The sequence below is a fragment of the Lepidochelys kempii genome, chromosome 10, assembly GCF_965140285.1.
Source record: "Lepidochelys kempii isolate rLepKem1 chromosome 10, rLepKem1.hap1, whole genome shotgun sequence".
NCBI classification, from domain to species: domain Eukaryota; kingdom Metazoa; phylum Chordata; order Testudines; family Cheloniidae; genus Lepidochelys; species Lepidochelys kempii.
The window spans coordinates 79,255,668-79,282,049 of NC_136389.1; the positions used below are offsets into that span (position 1 = coordinate 79,255,668).

At 45.8% G+C, this 26,382-nt stretch overlaps 1 protein-coding gene and 1 non-coding gene across 2 annotated transcripts; one reads left to right on the top strand and one right to left on the bottom strand.

Moving 5' to 3' along the window:
* Positions 1-526: 526 nt before the first annotated feature.
* TRNAQ-CUG (transfer RNA glutamine (anticodon CUG)) lies at positions 527-598 on the bottom strand. The gene has a single exon. It is a non-coding gene; the product is annotated as a tRNA-Gln (tRNA).
* A 664-nt stretch (positions 599-1,262) lies between these two features.
* On the top strand, positions 1,263-26,034 carry RAB11A (RAB11A, member RAS oncogene family). Its single transcript, XM_073304373.1, has 5 exons — positions 1,263-1,440; positions 11,766-11,961; positions 13,943-14,136; positions 17,065-17,145; positions 24,357-26,034. The coding sequence occupies exons 1-5, from the start codon at positions 1,401-1,403 to the stop codon at positions 24,494-24,496; spliced, it is 651 nt and encodes a 216-aa protein (XP_073160474.1). The 5' UTR covers positions 1,263-1,400; the 3' UTR covers positions 24,497-26,034.
* Positions 26,035-26,382: the final 348 nt, after the last annotated feature.

Below are 26,382 nucleotides of genomic sequence, written 5' to 3' on the forward strand. Positions count from 1 at the left end.
TTGGAGTCATAAGACCAAAGAAAGCTATGTGAAGGCTGCACATTGTTAATTCAAGTACTTCCCTGCTAATAGCTGTATTGAAGAGATTCGACTTAGCCGAGGCAAAGGGACTCAAGCCCCAACTCAGCTTTGATTTGCTTGTACCTTGGATGGCTTCAGCCCACATTGTGCTGTTGCTGAGGGGTGTGGGAGCCTGGCTGAGTCTCCCAGCTGAGCTAGCTCTAGGCTGCTCTTTGTAAAGAAACGGCTGCATGGCTTCACACGTTGTCGCCTTCTGAATATTAACCCACCCCTAATGAGACATTAATAATAATTAATAATGGCAATAGAAGAACTATATATCAACTACTGGGATGCAAACAATAACTCCCCCATGCACTTAGGCTGGGTAAGGTTCCAAAGTGATAAACAATTTATTTTTATTGAAAATAATGATTCTGTTACTAGAAACTCACGGGAAAGGCTGTGTGAGATGGAGAGGAAACCTTCCCTCTCTGTGCAGCTCGGGGGGAGGGCGAAAAGGAACAGGTTCCACCGAGATTTGAACTCGGATCGCTGGATTCAGAGTCCAGAGTGCTAACCATTACACCATGGAACCGCCTGGGCACTAAGGCGCCCCCGCGGCCTCTCATCCTTGCGGCGGGCGGGCGGGCGGGCTCCGACCAACCACCAGCGACCCGCGGCTAGGTGCCCCGACCCAGCTCCCCAGCCCGGCCTGCTGAGGCCTGCGGGGTGCTGCCTGTCCGGCGCCGCGGAGCCGAAAGGAGCAGCCCGGTGTGTGCCCCCGGCCCAGGGGCTCAGGGCAGGAGCGAGCGAAAGGGGGCGGAGCGAGCCAGTCCCGGCCCCTCGCTGGTGCGGTCCCAGGGGAGCGGGGGGCAGGCGGGCTCCCTATGGCCAGGGCTACGGGGGGGGGGGGGCACGTCTGTGGGGCACGGAGGGGAGTGGCGGGAGCCTCAGGGCCCCAGCCTATTGCAAGGCCCCGGGGCCGGGGTAGCGCTCGGAGAGACGGGCACTGAGGCGCGCAGCGATACGGCGCTGTAGGGGCCGGGTCGAAATCACGGCATGGGCGGGGGCGGGAGCGTCCGCCCGCAAAGCCCCGCCCCAGCGCGGGAGGTGGCGGCGGAGGCGGAGGCGGAGGCGGAGGCGGAGGGAGACCGGCCCCGCCCCGCCCCGCCCCGCCCGTGGGCAGAGTCAGCGTGGTGACCCCGGAAGGGCTGCCCCCCGGCCCTGCTCCCTGGGCGCGGCAGCCGTGCGGGTGACCCCGGAAGTAGTTCTCCGGTGGGGGGCGGGGCGGGGCGCCGGGAGCGGAAGTGCCGCAGCGGCCGTAAGGAGGGGCCCCGGGTTCGGCTGCTGACTCCTGCGGCGGCGGCGGCTCCGGCTCCTCTCTGGCTCCGCGCACCATGGGCACCCGCGACGACGAGTACGACTATCTCTTCAAAGGTAGGCGGGCCGGCCGCCAGCCCCGCCCCGGCCCCGCGGGGGGGGCTCTGCCCTCGGGGAGGGGTCACCTCTCCGGGGGGGAGGGGAGTGGAATCGCCTCCCAGGCCCTGCAACCCTCAGCGCCGTCCGCAGCAGGGACAGCTCGTCCCGGAGCCCCTGCCCCGCGATAGAGGGGCCCCTACGGAGCATCTCTTGGGGCACGTCCCCCATTCTGGGCCAGCCTCTCCTCCCCCAAGTGCGGGGGGGGGGAGGGGGGAGAGCAGAGGGAGGAGCAGCCCCCCCTCCCTTTCTGGGCCAGCCCTGTGAACGTGCAAGATGCTCCCTGGGATGCTCCAGTCCCTGGGCCAGGGCCCTGAATTGAAAGGCCCACGGGGAAATCGGACTCCTCTCCAATATCTTCTGACCTAGCCTTACCCGCGTCGTGGACTGGGACAAGGTGTCTCTTGGTGGGACTGGCTGGTGTGCCCCCGCCTCTGACGTTGGCTGAGAGGATGCCCTGAAGTGTATTCCGGAGGTTGCTTCACTATAAAAACTAGTTCGTAAGCCACTTCCGTCATCCTCCCAGGGCAACCTCCTTGTCTTTGATTTCTCTCTGGGGGGTTGAGTAAACCCCAAGATTGGTTTTCTTTTGTGGGACTGAGGAAATGGTTTGCAGAGATGCTTATTCTTGGTTTGATAGGGTAACCAGTAATTTAACATTTATATTTCAGTTTCTAATAATAATCAAACTATAAGATGGAGACCTGCCATTTAAAGCTGTCTGTTTTGGAGGGAGCCTTATTATTGCTCAAAGAAGGCCGAGTGATGATCACCAAAGAGAAAACTCCAGAAACCCTTTCAGATTTTCTGCCCTTGTAGAGTGTTGGTTTAAAATACGGAGGTGTGAGTATTGATATACTAGCCTTGGAGTGGTTGGCTGTAGCTTTCGACAAGCCTACTCTAAAATGACCAACTAAATCTTGGGGCAGTTTTAATGTGAAACAGCCATCGTGGGCTGTGATCTTTGTGCAGTGCTGCTGCTCTGCTCCTGAACTAAGAGAGCAGTCAATAATGTGCTGAATAAAATAACTAGTGGTTATGCAGAGGGAGAGTAGAAGTCACTTCCTATTACAGTTTACAAGTTAAACGCTATTCAGGTAGAACTGTGCTTTTTCAAGGGTTGACATCGGCTCATAAGCACAATTTTATGCAGTAGTAAATATTGCATTACTTGCCTCATACTGTGTTGGAGTTCTGCTCCAGGGATTACTGTAACCATTATCTCACTCCCACTGATCTCACTTCCTGTCTTGTCACTTCATAAAGCTCCCGGAAGATTAAGGCAGAAATTCCTTGTTTTCCAAGGCCTAAGCAGATTTTTCTCATTTTGGTTCAACTGAGTTTTGTTAAAGATGCATCAGAATGTACAAAATGGTCTATTTACCATTTATCTTTCTGCCGAATGAAACAGCAGTTGGAAATCTTCACAAGTAAGACATGCTGCAAAAGCACAGTGAAATGGTGACATTGAGTATTTACTAACTTTAAATCAAACACTTAAATTGCCTATTTTGAAAATATTTCAGATGTAACCACATGCTGTAATGCTATAGTGGAAATCTGCATGTACTGAACACTGGATTGAAAATATTAGTTTGTACCTTGTAATAGCAAAGGAGCTCTGAAATGTTCCTGTCATAGTACTTAAGGATGAACCTCAAAAGAGAGAATGTAAAGGTTTTCTCTCCCTATATTTAATTGTGCAATAACTTAAGTAAACTTTTCTGTATGTTCTTCCATTTGGAAAGCAGCTTTTTACCGTACTTTTCCCTAAATACAACCATATGTCAGGGTAAATGTATATTACAATTAAAACCAAGTCAGGGAATCTGGTTACAACAGCAATTGTTACCTGGCAAGTTACAATCCATTTCCCTTTTTGCACTGTAGAAAAGCCATCCTGGTGGTCATTAATTAAAGTACATCCAATGCTCTTGTCTTGGTTACACTACTGTTTACACTGAATTATTAAACCACCATCTTAAATCACAAACACTCCAAAAATTGTATAAATTGGAGATATTAAAGGATAAGTCTTTTGTATGGAAAAATGCAAAATTAGTTTAAATTTATATAAACTGATTACTTCTCTAATCCAAATGTTACACATTTATCTCCAGAAGAAGGAAATGCAAGAAAAAAAAAGTGAGCATAAGGGAGGTCTTATGGATGAGGAGATTGAACTCAATCTTCAGCCTACCTTAAAGTGGGTGATATCTTCTATTCCTGCTCTCTATCTCCTCCCACCCCCACCCAGTGGATTAAACACTCCTCCTCCCCTGTTTGTATAGGACCTACAATGTTTGTTCTGCAGAATCGGAGGCTGACACCTTATCACCAAATCTGTGTTGATAATGCTGGTGCTTAGGGTATGGGCCAACTTACACTACAGTGACAATTAGTCAGAGGAGCTGTTGCAATTTAGCTGTCTCCTGACTCTGTTGTTCAAGGCTTTAGCATGGTTCAGTGGGACTTACAAAAATTGGGTTGTCATTTCTGGCTGTCCCACTCCAGTGTGTTGCCCTTCAGGTTCCTATCTTTGGACTGCCTGAAAGACACCAATGGCCAGAGTACTCGGAGGCTGCACTGCAGAAAGCAGATTACTTAAGTTTTTTTTACTCTTATTTTGCGGGGGGCAGGGAGGGAATCATTGTAACAACCACTGCCCTCTTATGACCCTATTTAGGATTAGATCTGAATTTATCAATATAAAATGTATACCCATGTTGTAGAACCAGCCTGTTATCTAAGCAGCAGATCACTCCTTAGAGTAGACAGGAAAGGTAGACATAGTGTTGCCCACTGTGAATTTATGTATTGGATATGTTTCAGAGTAACAGCCGTGTTAGTCTGTATTCGCAAAAAGAAAAGGAGTACTTGTGGCACCTTAGAGACTAACCAATTTATTTGAGCATGAGCTTTCGTGAGCTACAGCTCATGCTCAAATAAATTGGTTAGTCTCTAAGGTGCCACAAGTACTCCTTGTATTGGATATGTTATAGGAATCTTAAGATGACTTTGCTGTACATTGTCAGTTACACCTTCTGGGAAACTCTTCCATGCTCATCCTGATCTTTCAGTTCTGTAAAAGAATCTTTTGTAGGTACTATTCCAACCAAAATGATGGTTCTATATTTATGGAAATAAAAGTTGTCCAACTGGCTGGATGTTTCGTTGAGCTATAGCTCAGTGAGCCAGCAAACTCACTTCCCCATTTCTGAATTTGGGCCTGACTGCACTGACAATCAGCTGACTATTAGATATGCTTGACAGGAGGAGTTGTTGCATCTTGCTTATTTTTCTCCAGCTTGATTACTAAATCAAAGAAGCTCTGCTAAAGCTGCACAAACCTGTTGGTCTGGGTTTCAGACCTTGCATTACTGTCTCATACTTGCTCTGTTTATGGAAAAACCGGTCACTTGAAAGCCACTGCTATTTGGAATGGTAGTAAACCCTATTTGGGCCTCTTTCTCCATTACAAGTGAAGGCATTTTCTTGTGATGTAGCAAGTCTCATTGCTGATGAATGTAGAGAACAAGATTTGTATTTATTCATTTGTATTATAGTAGTACCTAGAGGCTCCAGCTGAGTTGTGTATTACAAATACACAGAACAGACTGTCCCTTACCCCAAAATGCTTATGGTGTTAGTATAAGATGAGACAATAGGTGGATAATCTTGTGCCCTCCCCCTTTGTTTAACAGTGAGGGGATAACCATAATGTGTTATCACTGCTTAACAACTGCCTAGCCATTGTAGAGAGTTTTTGATCATCACAGCATAAGTGGGTTTTAAGGAGAGAGATGAAGCAGAGTGTAGTAACTTTGCAGACTCTTGTAGAGTTCCTCACATGTATAAGGGATATAAAGACATAATAAAATATAGGAAAGGTTTGTTATTAGCTACGGCTCTCTGTGGTGGGAACAAAAGCATAAATATTAAATCCAAGTGTTTTCAGAAGTAACCCTTCAATACCTGTAAATGTGTCCTAAACTTTATGATGATGCGCTTAGCTGTTGTATTCCACCCCATAGGTGGCTGTATTTCATTAATGGGTGAAATGACACTTTCAAAGGGCTTTTTGGATCCTTTTAGTAAGGGGCTATACAGAAATGAATCTTTATCAGTGATACATTAGACAATGCAAATTTGTAGTTATGGGTTCATCATTAATGTTTAAACTGGAGTCGGAGAATATAATTTCACTAGCTAGTTGAAACACTCTAGAAAATAGTTGCTTTTAAGCTTTAAGGCAAAGGTTAAACATGGGAACAAAAGCTGTACAGCTTTTGTCATTGGCTTTTCATCTTAATAGTTTGGTTTTCATGCAGCCTACAGTGCTGAATTTATATTCATGTTTTAGACTTGTACAGCACTCAATCTAGAGAATATAATACAAAAAATCAAACTACTAAAGGAATTTCATTTTGTTTACCAAAATTCTGGAAATGCCATGGCAGTAGCAATAGTAAAACTACTAACATTTAGCCAAATTGTTGGTGTTGTAAAGTGTTGTACAAGTGCTTAGTATCATGCTAACACTAATTGCATGAGCTAAACATAAATCGGATAAGGACTCCCTTTTAGGAGGATGGCCAACTATTAGAAATTGGAATCTCTTTGATTTTTTTGATTTTCTAGATCGTGGACATACAACCAAAGCTAGCATCACATGTTTAAAGGACCGTGTCAAGGGTTTTAAGCCTGGTTTGATTTCTTTAATTGCCACTCACAAGAAAGCAGTCTCCTAAACTGTAAATAGATTTAGGCTATCAACAGTTCAGTTGCTATTACAGTTGACTCTAGTATGATTTAACAAAAGTATAATATTTTCACCATTGCACAGTGGTTAACTATAAATATATCCAAAGATCTGTTCGCTTGGATGCTGTTTTCACAGAGATTTGGTCATGCTGAGGATGAAAACAGCCATATTTTTTACCTTCATTCACCAATAACAAGAAAATAACCTGGCAGGGGAGAGTGAACTCACAAATGAGAAATAATGTTTTGCAATCAGATAAGCTGATTAAAAAGGAAGTGTCCCAATTGAAAACTGGGAAAACACTTGCCAAGGCGCCTTTTAAAAATACTGTATTCAGTTTCAGTTTGCTAGCAAAGAGTAATGAGCTGTACTGTTCGGTAAGAAAGTGGCTCTTGGGAAGCTGGGTTATGGAAGCACTCTGGGCCTCATTCTGCTGCTGTGAGGGCTGTGTCTGATACAGATGCCTAGCCTTAATGCTCTATACAAGCCTGAGTCTTTGTCTTGTAGCCTTTTTTTTTTAAACCTTTTCTCCCGTCTGCTCTCTCTACCTTGATACTTCTCAGATCCCTATTGCCATATGCAGATATAGACTGCTCCAAAGTAGGGGACTTACTGTCTTACATCCTAGATCAGTGACTGCTAATGCCTATTGTGTGGCAAATTTAGGCCTTGAAACAAATGCCATAAAACCCATTGGAAACCCCAGAGTTGCATACATAATTACATTCCAGCCCTGATGGTTAGAGACCTTTGAATTACACTTTGGTCATCATAGTTTCTCTCTCTCACTTCAGTTTTAACCAGAATTTTAGTAGCTGTTCTAACTTTTGGAGCTAGAAACACACTGCACAATCTGAAAGCAGGGGATTAAGCTTCTGAATGATTTAAAATCTTAATTTTTAAGAATTCACGAGAATATTGGATGGTATCAAAATGCCAAAATTGAAGTGGGTATGTGGGGAGGGAAGAAGAGGCTAAGTGTTACCAAACTTAGTTTTCAATATCTGTGTGTTAGCTATGAACAGCTTCTTAATAGTTTTTAAAAGAAGAATAATCTTGCCTTGGCTTTGCCTCTGTCAGGCTTAGAGCTGAGTCTTATCTGCTGGTGTTGTGTGAAGTTCCCCTGCCATGTACAAGAGGAGCTACAATGGCCCAATTAAGTGGAGAAAATACAGAGGTGGGGGAAGAGAATCTGAGGGCTGGTCTACGCTGGCAACATTCAAGTGCTGCCGTGGCAGTGCTTTAATGCGGCTTGTATAGTCGTGGCAGAGAGCTCTCCCAGTGCTCTAAAAAACCCACCTCCATGAGGGGCGCAGCTACCCGGGCTGAAATTTGCTGCGCTCAGGGTGGTGTTTTTTCACACCCCTGAGCTTCAAGAAAGTTGCAGCGCTGTAAAGTGCCAGTGTGGACAAGCCCTTGATATTTTCTTCACTTCATTGGATCACTGTAGCTCCTTTTGAAATTGGCATGGTAAATGTTCTCTGTTAGCAACAGCGTGGGACTCAGGCTAGTTGAGAGAGAACCCTGGCAAGTTTTGTGGAATGACTGAAGTTTTTCATGTTTAATACTCAGGAAAAATAGCAAATATTGGTGATGGTGGGAGTAGGGATAGCTAAGCTAGCTGATATCCATGCTACAGAGTCATACTGCACAACCTGCTGGGGATAGGGAACTTGGGGAAAGCAGAAATTTACCTAAACAAGAAAACTCTTCAATCCCTAGCATAACAACTGGATACTAGGTATTGATGATTATACGAGATATAACTTGGTTAAAAGGGGTTTGAAGGGTTCCCCCTCCCAATAACTTCTACAAGTATGCAATTTCTGTGATTGTAAAGCTATTTAAAAATTTGGCCTAACCTTGCCAAAATAGATTAATAAATTCCAAGGCCAGAAGGGACCATTGTGATCATTTAGTCTGACCTCCTGTGTAACAAAGGCCATAGAACGTCCCCAAAATAATTCCTAGAGCAAATCCTCTAGGCAAAAAATAATCTAATCTGGATTTTAGAATGGTCAGTGATGGAAACTCCACCATGACCCTTAGTAAAGTGTTCCACTGGTTCATTACTTTTACCATTAAAAATTTACACCTTATTTCCAATCTGAATTTGTCTAGCTTCAACTTCCAGTCACTGGATCCTGTTATACCTTTCTCTGCTAGATTAAGTATGTGTTACCCATGTTGGTACTTAGACAAATCAAGTCACCTCCTTAACCTTGTTAAGATAAATATATTGAGCTCTGATTCTCAACATGCCTTAGTTTCTAATCTTTTAATCATTCTCATGGCTATTCTCTGACACCTCTCCAGTTTATAACATCCTTCTCAAATTGTGGGGACTGGAACTGGATGCAGTATTCCAGCAGCAGTCGCACCAGTGCCAAATGCAGAGGTGAAGACCTCTCTACAGGTACTTGAGATTCCCATGCTTATGCATCTAAAGATTGCATTAGTCCTGTTGGTTAGTGAGCTTTGCCAACAAAACGAAAACCCTATGGTAAATTGTCAGGTGACACGGATACACTTAATACTCCAGAGGGAATTCTGTGCAGCAAAAAAAAAAAAAATTCTGCACACATTTTAAAATTCTGCAAATTTTATTTGTCAAACAAATGAGGCTTCAGCATGGCAGTGGGGAGCACAGGCCACTGGCTGCACAGGGGTGGGAGATCAACCTGCATTCCCTCTCCCCCAGGGCATGGACTTGGCAGTGAGGTTGCACCTGACCCAGAGACAGCGCAATGACTGGACCTGCCTCAGAAACACCCCGGGGCCCTCCCCCTCCCTGTCAAGCACACTGGGTGTGGGCAGGCAGGCTCAGCCTGGCAGGATCTGGGTGTGGGAGGGCTTAGTGGGGGAAGGGGGAGAATCCAGGTGTGGGGTGAGGAGGTTCTGTGTGGGACAATCTGGGTGTGGGCAGCTCAGTGGGGATCTGGATGCACAGGGGCTTGTTGGGAGGTGCAGGTGGTTAGAGCTCAGCGAGGGTGAGGGGTCTGGGTGTTGGGGGAGTGTGGCTTGGTGGGGGTCTGGGTGCAGCTGGTTGGGGCTCAGTGGGGTGGGACTCTGGGTGCAGGGGGCTCGTTAGGGTGGTCCAGGTGCATAGAAATGGGGCTTGTCAGGGTGGGGGTTTGAGTGTGGGGGGCTCAATGGGGAGTGGTCTGGGTGCAGAGGTGGGGGTCTGAATGCAGTGGGGTGGGGCTTGCTGGAGGATCTGGGTGGACAGACCCCCCATATAGTGACCCCCCCCCTGCAGTTAAGGAGCAATGGGGCAAGAAGTGTGTGTGTGTGTGTGGGGGGGGCTAGCCCTGTGTAGCTCTCGGGAGAGCCAGGTGTGGGTGTATGTGCGGGTGGCTCCATGGGTGCATGGAGTGAGATTCGGCTGGGGGTCTGGATGCATTGGGGGGAGGGGTCTGACCTGGCACCGGTGAGGGCATCTCCAGCTTCCCCATAGTGATTTACCTCTCAGCTGGCTGCTCTGGGAACCTGCAACCACTCGCCCACGCTGCTGTGGAGGGGCATGTGACCACTCTTGTGGCTTCCCTTTGCTTCTTGCTCAGCAAGACATTTTTCTGCAGGGAAGCAAAGAAATCTGCAAATTCTGCACGTGCGCAGTGGAGCAGAAATCCCCCAGGAGTAAATTAAATAGACTTGTCCCTTGCACCTGGGTTGTCACAGTCCTGCATCTCCTATGTTAGCAAAATCAGCTATGGGAGGACAACTGAAATTTGACAATATTGAACTGTCATTCTTGAATAAAAGCCAGATTCTGTCTGTATCAAATGTGGATGTGTCAAGCCTAATAAACTATCAGCTATCTAAACAAATGGTTAACCGAGACTTTGTGCTGTGTACAACTTCTGCAGCATGGCTAGCTTCTTGCAGAGTCAGCTGGCAGAGGAAGCCAGAAAGAGGTTTTAATGAAGTACTCCCTCTAAGGCCATTCTTGATGCTAATGTGTGTGTTGCTTTTTGTGGCAAGGGGGGGGAGTTCAGAAGGTGCGTCACTAATGCAATGGCCTTTATAATAAAGGAAAATTCCTCTTAGTGTTTTTTTTTAATTAATTTTTTTAAATCGGGCACAGAAGACACTGTCCACTGTGTCTGAAACTGGGAAGGCTGCTGCATTAAGCTGCAGCAGTTCTCTGCAGACTTAGAACTCAGTCTGGGCTTGGTTTTTAATACTTGAGCTGTGTTTAATTACACCATTCCACTCTTCTTAGACCTTGGCCGAGTGTGACTATTTCAGAAGGCATCCTCAACATACCTGTGCTGGAATACTAAATGCTAAATCTGAGGTGCTATGAGCAAATATTGCAGACTTTTAAAAACAAATGTTGGCCAGCAAAATCATTTGCCATGCAGTTGTGGGCTCTCCTTTGCTGTTGCTGGTGTTGACTCACTCCCAGGGTATCTGCCTTCCTCTCTAGGCCCGCCCTTGTCCTGTTTATGTTCCCTGTTATCAGTGCAGTGTTTTATCACTGTCAGGGCATAAGATCATCCTACTGGGCCACTGTTGCTGTGAATTGAAGGAGTGGCATGGCTAGGGTTTGAATGTGTCCCCTCCACTCTGTTGTGAGCCCTTAGGTTATACCCAAGCCTACCTATATCCCTGTTATACCCAAGCCTATATCACCGTCTCCAGGAATTGGATTTTGGACCTTCTGTCAGTCTCCTTCTGCAAATGTAACCATAGCTGGTGTGAAGTTGTGCTGTAGCCCTAAGGGGCCGGGTTCCTGTGTCTGGATGAGCTGGATTTAATCAGCAGGCAAAATGGTGGTGGCTCTAATATCTTTCTGCTCTACTCATTCTGGAGCTGGGCAAAGGCCAAAACTACCCTGGTGTGATGGACGGCTCTAAATTACACTGGCTAAAGCAGCACCCTAAAGCAAATGCTGCCAGCAGAGGGTTGCTGAATGTGTTGGGCTGTGGCTTTGCTTGTATCCTACCAGACCCAAGAAGGTGACAAAGGTGACTGTTGGGTTTTTTGCATCCCAGAGATTCCCCTGATGTTAGGAGTCCCTGACTTTCCCCTTGGGGAAGCTTGTGGTCCCCTGCCAAAAGACACAAAGGAGATCTAGTTGAGGGCCAGGCTCTGACCCACAGGACTCTTGTTACAGAAACACAACTGATAAACTCCAGCTGACCTTACTCCAAGGATCACCTTGATGTGAAATTCAAGTTGTTGGCCCTTGTGAGGTGCTCAGATATGGCTCATTACCATAATAAGTAGCTAGGTAACTATGGAGTATTTTACTACTCTGGGAGATTAAGATTTGAATTAAATAATGGTAAAAAGAGCCTCTTCAAATGGTGGTGGTTTTGATATCTCCACTTGCTTGGAAGTGTGGAGGATATTTGAGCAGTTAAATTAAGACAGCTGGCTTGGCTTTGCTGCCTTCTTTTTCCCACATCTCACCATGAAAAGTAAATGTTTCTGTGAATAAAGCTAATTATAAAAATTGCTCAGTATACGTGCAGGTGGTGTGCAGTTCTGACGACTCTTGTCTTGTCTTCAGTTGTACTTATCGGAGACTCCGGTGTGGGCAAGAGTAACCTCCTTTCTCGCTTCACGCGCAATGAGTTTAACTTGGAAAGCAAAAGCACGATTGGAGTGGAATTCGCAACCAGGAGCATTCAAGTCGATGGCAAGACAATAAAGGCTCAGATATGGGACACAGCAGGACAGGAACGGTACCGAGCTATAACCTCAGCGTAAGTGATAAGCAGAGTGTGTATTTTTACGAGAACTAGTGTTTGGTTCCACTTTTCTCCTGAATCGGAGAGAACTCTGAATCCTTTGTGCCATAATGAATGCTGGAAAACATCTCCCTGTAAAGTGGTGAAGCCTGAGAATGGTAAAGGCATGGTATTGTGTGTGTGCAAACTCACTGAACTCTAATGTCCTTGACATCTGTGTGGTATGATTGGTTTCAGCAGATCGAGGGACGTGATCGTTCCCCTCTATTCGACATTGGTGAGGCCTCATCTGGAGTACTGTGTCCAGTTTTGGGCCCCACACTACAAGAAGGATGTGGATAAATTGGAGAGAGTCCAGCAAAGGGCAACAAAAATGATTAGGGGACTGGAACACATGAGTTATGAGGAGAGGCTGAGGGAGCTGGGATTGTTTAGCCTGCAGAAGAGAAGAATGAGGGGGGATTTGATAGCTGCTTTCAACTACCTGAAAGGGGGTTCCAAAGAGGATGGCTCTAGACTGTTCTCAATGGTAGCAGATGACAGAACGAGGAGTAATGGTCTCAAGTTGCAGTGGGGGAGGTTTAGATTGGATATTAGGAAAAACTTTTTCACTAAGAGGGTGGTGAAACACTGGAATGCGTTACCTCGGGAGGTGGTAGAATCTCCTTCCTTAGAGGTTTTTAAGGTCAGGCTTGACAAAGCCCTGGCTGGGATGATTTAACTGGGAATTGGTCCTGCTTTGAGTAGGGGGTTAGACTAGATGACCTTCTGGGGTCCCTTCCAACCCTGATATTCTATGATTCTATGATTAAAAATGGTCTTCAGTGTTTTATATTTGATTAATTTGGCCCCCTTCAGAAGCACAGTGTATGGGACTGTTTAGGGCCTGTTAGACCTCAAACAATTTTAATATTGGTGGGAGGAAATGGGACATTTGGGATCTTATAAAGTACATCAGATGTCCCTAATATATGGATGGAATTCTGGAGTAACAGTCTTAAACCAAACCAAACCCCAGGTTCTTTAGTCAGTTCCTGACCAAGTCATCATACTTGTCTGCTTCTCTGTCCAGCTGCAAGTGGCAATATTACTTGCCCACTGTGTAGGGCTGGATTAACTCTCCTGTGGTGCCGGGGCTACTAGATTTTTGTGGGGCACCTGGGGCTTTGGAGTAGGGGAGTGGGCTCAGGCAGGGGATTAGGGCGTGGGGTGCAGGCTCTGGTCAGGTGGCGCTTACCTTGGGTGGCTCCTGGTTGGTGGTGCAGCAGGGCTAAGGCAGAATCTCTGCCTCCCCTGGCTCAGTGCTCTTCTGCTCCCTGAGGTGGCTGGCGTGTCCAGCCCCTAGGCAGAGGGGCCAGGCTGCTCTGCAAGGTGCATGCTGCCTGTGCCTGCAGGCCGCCCCTGCAGCTCCCCTTGGCTGGGGTACCCAGCCAAGGGGAGCTGCAGAGCCAGTGCTGGGAGCAGGGGCAGTGTGCAGATTCCCTGAACGCCCCTCGCCTAGGGGCTGCAAGGGCACATCCATGAGCTGGCGCTTGCAACTCCAGGCCCAGGGGGCGCTGAGGCTCAGGGGACAGATTAAAAGAAGCAGTGGGCTGCATAGGGCCTGCGGGGCTCCCCCCCTCAGCTGCAGCCCCTAAAGCCCCTGCATTAATCCAGCCCTGCCACTGTGTAAAGAGCTTGGAGATGCAGCTAACTACAAACTATTTATAACCCCTTTTAAATTTTTTGCTCTGAGGTTTTATCATAAAAGCAGAAACCCTTATGCTTTAGTGGACACTACTAGTCCCCATGCAGCGGCCTTAGCTAATTGGAATAACTGTCTGGCTTAAAGCACAAGGTAAATGAGAACAAAATGAAACTGTCTGCTTATTTTAAGAATGGATTGTCAGACAGCACAGCAAGTCGGATTTGATTCACCTTCTGTTACGACACAGAGGAACACTTTGTTTGAATCATGTTGTTCGTTGCTGATTCAAGAATACATGTCTGCTCCCAGGTACTACCGTGGGGCTGTTGGGGCTTTGTTGGTTTATGACATTGCCAAGCACCTTACCTATGAAAACGTGGAGCGATGGTTGAAAGAATTGAGAGACCACGCTGACAGTAACATCGTCATTATGTTGGTGGGTAATAAGAGTGATTTGCGTCACCTTCGCGCAGTCCCTACAGATGAGGCCAGAGCTTTTGCAGGTTAGTGGATTAAATATAGTTTGTTGATGGTAAACCCTCTCTGGGGATTTGAGTTCTTTGCAGCCAAATACAGACAGGCTTTTAAAGAACAAAGGATTGAGTTGTTACTTGCCCTCTCAGCCCACTGTTAACACACCTCCCCGTAGACATCAGTGCTTTTCTTTCAGCAAGCGGCCTAATGGCACTAATATCGATGCTATTCCTTGGATCAGCCGGAGGCATTTGTGCAGTGACAATATCCATTTAAACCCAGATGCAGCATCTTATGTGTTCCTGAGTTCCAACACTCAGGGATGCTAAGACCCTAAGTCTCTTGTGTAGTAGCACTGCTGATCCCTCCAACCAGCCTTTATTTTGGCAGCAGCACGTGACCAGCTGGGGGAGGCTAGCCCCCAGCCCCACCCCTTCTGCCCAAGGCCCTGCCCCTTCCGCACCTTCCCCCTCGGAGTCTGGGGGGGGGGGGGCGGCCCACTGTGGCTGCTGGCCCCACCCCAGGCTAGCATCCCTAGCCCTGAAGCACCAGGAGGGCAGGTGGTCCTGCCCCAGCACCAGAAGGGTAGGTGCTGCTGAGCAGGAAGCAGGATGGGGGAGGGGCCGCACCTGGCTGTTTGGGGGACGCACAGCCTCCCCCAGCCTGATACCCAGTGCCCATGTTTCATTTGATTTACAACTGTAGACAGCAGTGAAGAAGGCAAATATAAAGACATGGACTGTTCAACTTGTTTTTGAACACACCCAGCAGGTACCAAACTCAACTGGTAAGGCCTTTTTAATCAAATGAGAGCTTTGTCTCTCAGACTCGTTGACTTTAAGGCCAGAAGGGACCATTGTAATCAGCTCAGTCCTGTGCAATTAAATTCTGGGGTCACCTGCCTGGGTCAGTCATTGCCATCTTCATAAACAACAAGTTTCAGGCCAAGTTTCTTTTGTAGTGGAACATGGCTTTGGGTTCCCTGCATTAATAATTTATGCAGGTGCTTGCACACAGCTGGTGGCCAAGTGAGGATGTTTGCCTGGAAGTAGAGGACACTCAAACTGCATTTTGGACTCAAAATCCCTGAGGATCATTCCCCTCTGACATAGTCTTATTCCATTAAGTCAGTTTCAAAGGGGCAGCTTTGAGATGCTTCCAGGCGGGTTTCCCCCTTTCATGTAACACTTAACATCCAAACATGAGGTTGAGAGAATGGAAGAAGCAACATGGAAGTCAATCTTAAAACAACTAAAACCGACTCCTTGTCCCTCCCCTCGCTCTGAGTGATCACTCATTGCCTGAGGAGACTCGCATCTTAGTGCTCTGGTGATGTTGAAGTGAGGTGCCATAATGTCTGGCGGGGGGGGGGGGAAGGGGTTGTTAAAGTTTGGGTACCAAGCTCTCCTTTACATGACACTGGAACAACACCCTAATCTTACCCCTTCAGAAGCAGCACTGCCTTGTTCAAGAAGTCACCTCATAGTGTTGCTGTGGCGGGGCAGAGAAATGGGACTAGATGAGGAGTAATCCTGGAAGCTCCCTCACTGTGTGGACGTGCTATAAAGCAGTGTGTGTCAACCTTTCCAGACTACTCTACCCCTTTCAAGAGTCTGATTTGTCATATACCCCCAACTTTCACCTCACTTCAACTTACAAAAATCAGACATAAAAAGACAAAAGTGTCATAATTCACAGTTACTGAAAAGTGCTGACTTTATTTTTTACCATATAATTATAATAGTCAATTGGAATATAAATATTGTACTTACATTTCAGTGTGTAGTATAGAGCAATAGGAACAAATCATTGTCTCTGAAATGTTAGTTTGTACTGACTTCGCTAGTGCTTTTTATGTAGCGTGTTGTAAAGCTAGGCAAATACCTCCATGAGTTGATGTGCCCCTTGGAAGACCTCTGAGTACCCTTAGCGGTGCACACACCCCTGCTTGAGAGCCACTGCTATAAAGTCTCACTAGCACATATTGCGGTGATAAGCCTCTGGGGTAGACTGGTGCCTAAAACATGCAGCATGTGAGTGTGTTGTTACTGGCACTGGGCATTTATGGCAGGTGGCCATCCTAGCCTCCCCTCATGGTATGGGGAGGCCTTGCAGGCATGGTTCCCTCAACTAACTCTCTTCTGGAGTTCAGAAATAAACCACCCTCATCCAGAGTCTTTAAACAATAATCCCCCTACTTTTAGGGTCTAATTTATTTAGTTTAATTGGCCTACCCCTAAAGAGAGCTTCCCTTTAGGTGCAGGGATCCCCCAGCCTCCTCCTTGGCACAGGAGCCCAAAGCCCAACAAGGAGGGCTGTGCTTATTAATTCAGGACAGCTGTGGCCTCTAACCAGCTCCTCCCCAGCTGGCCCTTCTTACCTGAGTGCTTTTCTCCCTGGGTTTGGAGAGCTTCCTGGGCAGTAACCTTCTTCTGGTGGTGTCTCCCTGCTTTCAGAGAAGAGGCAGAATATATACAGCCCTCTTTCCCAGAGCTGGTCCTGGTTGGTTGGAAGAGCAGAGCCTTGCCCCTCCCTCTTTACAAGGCTCCGGGCCCTGGACCCTTAAAGGAACAGTAGCACACATTTCCCCAAACACAAAGTATTCTCCCTGTGACCACTTCCTCTCTCCCCATAGCTGCCTCTGCCCTTTTCTTAATCCCTTGAGTACCTCAGAACCCCCCAAACCTCTCAGCAGGGTCATGCTACAGAACAAGGCTTGACTGACCCCCTAGACGCTATTGCCCTTAAGGGGACAGACTACCCCTGTTACAGCACTGTTCTCCTTACACCCTTTAGAAGAGAGAACATTTGTTTTCATAACTACACTTATATTGATACACAAGGTTTTCAACACGAACGCCAATAAATCTGGTCTTTGGCACAGGAGGGCTGCTTGATGGGAATCACTTGTGCGATGCCTGCACTGTAATTTACGATCTCTCTCTCTGCCCACACAGAAAAGAACGGCTTATCATTTATTGAGACATCTGCTTTAGACTCTACGAATGTGGAAGCTGCTTTCCAGACTATTCTGACAGGTGAGCCTCATAGTGCTTTGTGCGGTCTGTGTGTGCTGTTCAGGGGAGGAACTGCAGATTGCGTGCATCTTTGCCATTTGAACATGCAATTTTTCCTAGATTTAGAGACCGCAGGCCAGATTCTTTAGCCTGCTGATTACAGCACTAGCCTAGGACTTGGGAGACCCAGGTTTAATTTGCTGCTCTGTCACAGACATCCTGTGTGATCTTAGGCAAGTCACTTAACCCCTCTATGCCACAGCTCCCCATCTGTAAAAATTGGAGAGAGCAGCACTACCCTACCTCACCTGAGGGTTGTGAGGATAAAGATTGTGAGGCACTCGGATGTTATGGTGCTGGGGCCATGCAGGTACATTAGATGTTCTCCACTCTGCACAAGCAGTACATAGTGGCTGGAAACTGGCCACATCCATGTGAGGGTAATTCCCAGCAGGCATGGCACAGCACCAGCATGGCCAGCTTGACTCCCACTTCCTGCAGCATGCTGAGTTCTGACAGCTCTCCCTAGTTGATTGCCCCTTGCGGGCTATAGTCAGCCAGTGCAGATTAGAACAGCCCAGAGGGCCTCTAAACTGCTATAACCGACACAAGACCAGGTCTGGAGTAGAACCAACCACAGCATCAGGGAGCTGCAACCAGCCCCTCTGTGGTGCCCCTGTAACTATACTCAGCAATGAGTCTAGCCCATACACCTTTGCATCTGTCCTGTGCCTGCCCGGCTGACCTGTCCTGGTAGGAGTGCTGTCCTGCTTCTAAAATATACCTGTCTCTCTCTTGTTCAGCATCCACCCACCCTCCATCCTTGTGGTAGGAGGCACTAGGCTATGTTCAAATGTGGCGTTATCTGGAAAATGCCCATGTATAGGCCAGAGAATTTAATACTTTGTGTCTTTAAAATGCGCTGAAGAGGACCATACTGCCAGCAGCTATATTAGAATGTGAAAATATTAGAGGAGAGAATTTGCACACAATCATTCAATATTCATGAATTACCTTGGAGATCACTTTGAGGCAGGACAATTACTTATTGCAATTGATCTTGTCTGAGCTTACATCTGTTGTACATACAATGAAGCAGTCCTTGCTGATTACTAGGTAGTTTGCATGTTTTTTCAAGAACAGACAGGTATTGGTTAACAAACAAGGGAAGTACCCAAAGTGTCAGGATTTTTTAAAGAATGCTACACATTTGAGACAGATTCTCTTCTTCATGAATTTCCTGTTTAATAGAACTTAATTATTACTGCAATTGAAATTACATTTTTAATGTTTCTTGGAGGCTCTTGAAATGCTTTTTTAAACCCCAGATCCCTCAGCATCCCTGTACATAAGTGTACCCATTTTACAGACAGGTGAACAGAGGCCCAAGGAGGTTAATTGACTTGCCCAGGTCCATGTAGAGCTGGGGGCAGAGCTGGGAGTAGCATGCAGTCCTGATTCCCAGTTTCTCCTCTAACCACCATTTGTGGCTCTTTTTTTAAAAAAACAAAACAAAACAAAAAAAACTTCCAATCAGTCATTGGTGGTTGCTAAGAATACTAAAATTAAGGCTGAAAGAATAAATTCCATAAAACTGGAAAACACAAGGAACATTATCAGCCTGTATATCTATTGATGCTATCTCTGGATGTGGGGCAGGGGAGTGGTTGACATGTAATAGGTAGACAGCATTAGACAGGTGCTAGCAAGCTTGTTGTATTCCTGTCTTCTCCATCCACTTCCATTTCAGGCAGTCCGCAAGGTTCAGTCTGAGACATACCCATTTTGCACAAGTGTCTTGGTGGAGGGCAGTTAGAAAGACTGCTTCTCTCGAGTCCCAGCAACCAAATACCCTCACCATCTCCCAGAGTCATGTACGTTGATCACATGGTGAAATGTACATGAATGTCAGAATGTGCACAGTGTGTGTTTATGGATGTGTTCTACACTTCAAACTGAATAGCTTCTCTTCAGCTACACTGCCCGCCCCATCTTGACTGTTGGGAGAGGTAAGGACCCTTGGCACAGGTGTTAGTATTTAGCTTTAGTTCAGCTCTGGCAGTGTAAAGGAAACGGAAATCTGGAAATCCAGCAGATAGAATGTGCTGTATAGGTTGGTTTCTTCCAAAGCTGTCAAATTATGTATAACTCATCAGCAAATTGCCCCTAGTTTATTGCTGCACCATACTGTTCCATAATGGCATTTGCTGAGGCTGAAAGTTTGTTTGCACCAGGCTGCAGTCTGATCTACATACAGCTGGGCGACAGTCAGACTAATGCCATAGGGAAGCAATTTACCTCTTGGGGAATAGCTAGATGAATGAAGGCTGTTTTCAAAGCAGCCTGTACTACCTTGTCTTACATGCCCTTATCAGCATCTTTTATTCCAGAAGTTGTTTTTGATTATAATTAGTGGAAGTTCTATTTCCGTGCTTAATTTTCCTTTATGAGGTGCATTTTGTAATTGGAGAATAAGTGAATCAAATCCGGCCCTCACTGGCTTCGGGAAGGTTTGGTTGCTGCTCAACAAATGTAGATGTTCCCTGCGTGTTGGTGACAGTGTATTAGATAAAAAATTGTTGGGCATGCAGATGGTGTTCATGTTCGGGGGAGTTGGATCATGTTTAAGGAAACGCTTCTCCTGATTAGAGAGCATGTGGCTTGTTCTAGTTGAGCTCCTGGGTCAGGGAGATAAAATGAAGTAAATATATTAGCAGCAGGTTGCCTCCAGCCACACTTCAACTGGCATGTGAAGGATGAATGTTCTCCCAGTAAACTTCTTGAAAACACTTGTCATAGCTGGCTCTTTCTACCCAAAACCTACTAATGATTATGGGGGGTTACTTCAAGTGTGTGCAATTCAAATTGGTTGGTGCTACCCAACCCCTGCTTGTTCTGCACAGTTTACTCTTGGTAAAGGGTTATGGCCCTGACACCTGTACGAATAGGGTCGTCTGAGGGTGAAGCACTTCTTATTCTTCTTCTACAAAGCAAATCCGATCAGAGCCATAATAAACTGAAAACCTGACAGGCTAATAACCGATGTGACACACAGAAGGAGAGACTCTGAATGCTCCGTCACGTCCCCCAGTGTTAGCAGTGTTGGAACTGCGCTGCAAACTGGCTGCGACTGCTGTTTCCACATCTAGTCGCTTATGCAACCTTGCACAGAGCCGGTCTGACATGGTGTTTGAAAGCACTGGCAGCTAGCCTGCAGTAGGGCTCCCAACAGTGCTAACTGCACTCCAGCTGAGCTGGTGTGTGTTCTAGCTAGAGCCATTTCTCTGGAATGCGTAAGACCAGCGAGGCCAACTTCAGGGTTCTCCAGCACCCGATAAGAACAGTGCAATTCACTACACTTTTTTTATTAAAAGCAGCTTTAAATGTTCGTGGGTATGGGAAGGATGATTCCCCTGCTGTTATGGCAGCTTACACGTGCCCGTACTCCACCCCGATTGTAGGTGGAGGGGGGCAGAATGCCCTTCCTCAGTCTTGTTGCTCATGATGGGGTGTAGATGGAGTAGCAGCTCATACCTAGTGAGCGCCCAGCTTGGTGCAGGGTTCAGCTGCTCAGGAGGACAGGTTTTGGACTGTTACCAAATCAGGCAGTGTCTGTCCTTCTGCAGCCAAAGCAGATGATCCAAATGGCATTGTAAACAAGGCAACATTTAGACCTCGAGGGCCTGATTCCCATGGGCACTGCTGCACACTGCTCTGGCAATGCACGGGGGCCTTACAGTGAGTATTTGTTGTAACTACAGCCACTGTAAAATCTTCTGCATGGCCAGAGCAGTGTACAGGGGCCTGAGTGTAAGTGGGAATCTGGTCTCAAGTGTGTGCCATGCTGTCTCCTCCTTCCCCCTCACCAGCCTCTGTCTTGCTACTCTGCCCTTCCTTCTCACCTAGTGATTTGTAATGCTACTTCTGTGGGGGGGTTCCTGCCAATGACAAACAATCTGGGGATTTTCCTGTTAAAGAGCTTGGTGCTTCTAAGAATGAGGGCAACACAGCCGTGGCCTAAGCAGGCCCTGTGCAAGGTTCCTCCTAGAGCAATGTCACTTGCCCAGCCCTGTTGTGGTAAAAGGCCTCTTCTGAGCAGAGATTGCTGATTACAATGAGCACTTCATAGGGACTGGGATTTTGTTGCTGAATGGATTGTAAAGTATTAATCTCTCTACATATCTTCACTAGCGTGCAATCCTTAGGGACTTGCCAGTTGTATAGCATAGGCCTTCATATGGTGATGATCTTCGTGCAGTCCTCAGAGCCTCTGCTGCTGATGCCACAAGATAATACCGTGCGGAGGGCAGGCTGTAGCTATCACATGTCGGACCAGGGTAAATTTGAGCACCCAAAGGAGGAATCAACAGTGCATCAGTCTGTGAACTGCCATCCAATTCTTGGGTAGTGGTGGTGAGAGAGCTTGAAGCCTATAGGATACGGGGACATGAAAACAGAAGGCTCTCTTTTGTAAACTGCAAATCTTTGCTCGCAGCTGTGGAACAGGATGGGTGTGATGTCTAATGTTTCAGGGCTGTTGGTACTAATGCACTGGAGTGTGCGCTCAGGAATGCTTCTTCATGAAAGTACTGTTTTCAAGATTGGTGGCTGCAGAGGTTATCCACTGCTGAAGTGCTGCTGGTGAGTTATAACTATAAAGGCAACAGCATTCACTTGTTTTTAAATAGTAATAGGCCAGATTCTGCCCTTAGACATGCACAGGAAACTCTGACATCAGTAGGAGCAGTGCAATGGTAAAAGTTGGCCGGAAGATCTTGGTGCCTGAGGAGCTCTGATTCCACCCCACCCCACTCAGCAGTACTTCAGGGTGAAATGCCCTGTTGCATGATGAGCTGCATGTGCTATCTAAAGAAGAATTTGTGTTCCATGGGCAGTGATATGGTGTGTGTGGGTTTTTGGCTTGTAGAGCAGACTTTGTACAATGCATAAACTCAGTGTGGGCCTTTAGAATTGCTATCTCCGCAATCCTGGGGACTTAAGTGCTGGAGACCCGTTGGAGAAACGTGTATTTCATTGAAGTTCACCCCATCTCCAACCTGAATTTGCTCCTATGCACAAGAGACCATTAATGCTATTTCAGGCTGCTTTGGAAAGACATGACTGAAAACTTTAGTAATTCTGAAACCAGAAACCCTCTTCCTTTCGGTGTGGCAACTGTTGGGTTTGCTTATATCAGCAATTCACTTGTGTAGCCAACTGTGTCAAACTGAGATGATCCTAACAGGTTCTTCCTCTTGTATTTAATGAGATGTGGGATGTCAGTTCTGAATACCTAACTTGCTGCTCTTCTCTGAACGAATGTGCCACTGGCAGATATTGGTATTTTCTTTGTATTATCAACAAGCCGTGTGCACTGGGCACGTGTGATTTTGTCCGTTTGCCCTGCTAGTCAGCATTCAGATGGCTGTATGCACTTGTGCTGTCTGTCCTGCAGGAGAACTTCAGGTCTGACTTGCCTCTTCGGTCCTTTGGTGACTGCATTTGCTGGGGTTTAACTTTGTTCACAACTTGTTCAAAAAAGCCCTTTCCTTGCACCTTTATCCCAGCCCCACTTTCTGGAAGCTCTTTTTCCAGCACACTTCCTATTAGCTACAGAAGCGGACACAGAGCTCTGTGTATTCAGCCCTTAGCAGCAAATGTTAGACTTATCTGTGCACGTTTGCTCAATTTGCTTGTGTTGAAATGTCCGGCTGTTCACTTTTAAGTAGTTTGTTGCTCACATTCTTAACAAATGCTACTCTCTAGTGGAAGAAATATTTCTTGGTTTGGGGGTTAAATAAGGTGCCAGTCAGGCAATTGTTATCGTACCAATAACTAACTGAGACCCTCCAAAAGAACTCGGATCACAGCTTTCTGTGCAGCGAGGGATATTTGCTGAGCTATGCTTTTTCCTCATTCTGCCCCAGAAGAAAGAGTAAAGTGCAAATGTCTCATACTCCAGCTGTCTGAACTCATATGGAACTCTTACAGCAGCATGGAGTACTGTGTAGTGTGGGGCAGCAAATGGCTAAGTGGAGAAGTTCAATTATTCCCCCTCCTCACCCCCCACCAGAACAGTTCCCCTAGCTGTAGCAGAGTGTGAGACAGTACCAACTGGCATACTTCACTCTAGGGTAGCTTTGGACTAAGCTCAAAAAACTTTTCCGCTTACCTAAGAAAAGCTTGAAAGAGGTCTGTAGTTTTGAATGAGAATTTGCATGAGATTCTCTCATTTACTCCTCCATTTTGAGGCAAGTTTCCTTGCTAAAGCCAGCTGTCTGCCCATGGTTACACTCTACTTTCTTTCTTTCTCTTTGAGCATTTGAGATGCACTCATGATAGCTGCAAAAATGCTTAATGCCCATGGTCTGCTTTGCACTCATTACAGGCCATATTGAGGTGAGGTGAGGCGTCAAATCCAAGTGTGTGCTGCACCTTCGAGGCACTAGGAGTGGCACAAGAAGTTGAGCCGAGCTTTCCATTTCAAGCTTTATTTTTTCAGTCTGGAGTCCAAATTTTGCCATAGATTTAAAGTCAGATCTTTGCTGTTCAGACATGGAGTACTTTCTGTAACTCTCCCCAGGTTGAGTGTCATGGATCTAAACAGAAACAAGGCCTGTCCCATAGTCTAGACACCTCTACAGAATTTTTTTAAAATCTAAGAATGCGTCTCCACCAGCAAATACATCAGACATAAGATAGGCCTGAGGGTCTTTTGGAGCAGAGGAGCAACTGCCCCTCTGAGCCCTCTCCAAAAGGTGGGAACATAGCTGCCAACCAGCTCCATTCATCCATGTTAGCATCTACAGATGTATTCACAGCCTTACGCTCATCAGGAGCAAAAGCTGTCTACAGCTCTTAAAAACTAGCATGGGCGTTTTAGTCTCCCATACCCTAAATCTCTTGCTAGCAAGTTCTGGCTACAGAATAGCTCTCTTCAAGGGAAGGAACAATAAAAGCAAAGGTGTAGAGAACTAGAAATAGTCTTGTAAAAAGCAAATGATCTGCCTTGGTCACAAGATACTGGAAATGTGATGGTACAGATTAACTGATCGTGAAAATATCTGTATGATGTTACCCACACAGCTGTACTTCTCATTTTGTTATGAGGTATTGGCAAACTTTGCTGGTTTATATATAAAGTCCAGAAGATGCTAAACTTGAGTAACTTATTGGTGTTGCTGTGATTGAAAATATGTATATAGTAACTGGTTTCTGTTCTTGTTTTCCAGAGATCTATCGTATTGTTTCTCAAAAGCAAATGTCAGACAGACGTGAAAATGATATGTCTCCAAGCAACAATGTGGTTCCCATCCATGTCCCACCAACCACTGAAAACAAACCAAAGATGCAGTGCTGTCAGAATATATAATTGTTTCTTCTTTCCTAAAAGGCTGTGTATATTCCCCAGGTCCAAGATTTAAATATATTTGTAATTCTTGTGGTTAAGTCTTTGTGTTCAATTACTTCCTCTTATTATTCCTTCTGATCTTTTTCATGTCTTAACACTTTGATTTTAGTGTTAAAATCATTATTGCTTCCATATGGCTGCAGCATTTTCATAACTCTGACTCACCAGTCTTGGTTTAATAAATTGTTTGAAATTCTAATAGATTACTTTCCAACTTGATGACCACTAGTTGGGTTACTAGAATGTCATTTTGTAATCAAGCTCAGAAATGTTAATTCTAACCTTCCCAAAACATTACTGTCAATGTTAATGAACATCTCTGGGCTATTTAAACTAGATCATCTTTCCTAACTCCAGCTGTTATATCTAGCATCCAAAAATTGCTTATGAATCACCCATTGCTCTTAAATGCAATTTTACAGTAAAGCTAAATGTTTTGGTTACATCTTGAGGTGGTCAAGGTATGTGGATTTTTATTACTAAATATTAGGGCAAAAACGATTCTTGTTTTGCATCTAAGCTGGAGACTTCACTATGTGCAATGGTGCTCTTGAGTTCTAATTGTGCAAATGAGGTCATCATGGTAGGAGGCTGAAATGGGAGATACTAGTGGGAGCTCATTCAAGGTGCCTCTTGTGAAATAAGACAAAGCAACATGAGCTAAGTAACGGATTCACTTTTCTCTCTTAATATTGGGACTTGCATCACTTTGTGTTGCCCAGGAACTGGACTCCATGGTGCTGGCAGTATCAGAGGATGAGAAAGTTCTTCCTTTCCACAATGAGTAGAAACTTGAGGGATATTGTATCATGTATCCATAGTTTATTTATATTTGCAAATGCTTAATGCTGGGGTCACCAACTTCCATGATGTCTAAAGAATTTATAAAGGACCCCTGCAACAGTGGCTCCACTCCATTGGAAGCATTGGTTAGTATAATCTGGAATAGTTTCCTTATTGAAAGTGTGTGTGGCTAATAGACTGATTTCAGTACAAGTCAGTCAGCAGTTGACATAAACTGTTGAGGGATGATAAGGTTGTGAATTGTGCCTTCTGTCACTACACTTTCGAAAGTACTGCAGAATACTCTCTCATCTCCAAACTGTCCACTAAATGGCTTGAGTGATTGGCACTTAAACTCCTACAGTATTTAAAAAGCTATGAAAAACTGTTGGAGCAGGGTGGGTGGGAGGAGAGACATTCCTCAGACACTGATACAATCAACCTAGAACATCGGTGTGTGGGCATGCACAAATTGCTGCATTGATTAGCCAACCTTTCGGTCTTGCGGTGCTCATGATGTGTAAGGCACACGGAAGGCATTGCTGTAGTCAGTCTTTTTTTAATCCATTTCTCCTATTTGTGTATCTGTTCTGAAGATGCTATTGGATCTGTTTGTAAATTACTTTGTATTTTATGCACGTTCTGTAACTTTTTTTTTTAAAGATTGATTTAAAATAGTCATTCATGATAATAAAGAATTACAGGGGACAATTCCATATAGCGTCATGGGCACTTTTTTGGGAACTGGAGTTCATCTTGGCAAAACGAGGGGTCTTTCAGGGTACATGTTATGTATGCAATTACAGATGTGCATGGTCATGGAAGAATTTCCAAAGGTACAACTGAAGTACACCTAAAGCAACTGAAAACGGAAGGGACAATGCTGCTCAATTAGTCTCTCACCTGCACACGTTGAAGTGTTTTGAATCCAGGCCTGCAGTTGTCTGTTTTAGTGACACACACATTCACCATATACATTTGTTTGTGCCCTCAACTGCACTCTGTGCCTTGTCCAATGGTTCCATCATTTTCACTTGTAAACAGCTTCTGCAAGCTTTCTTTCA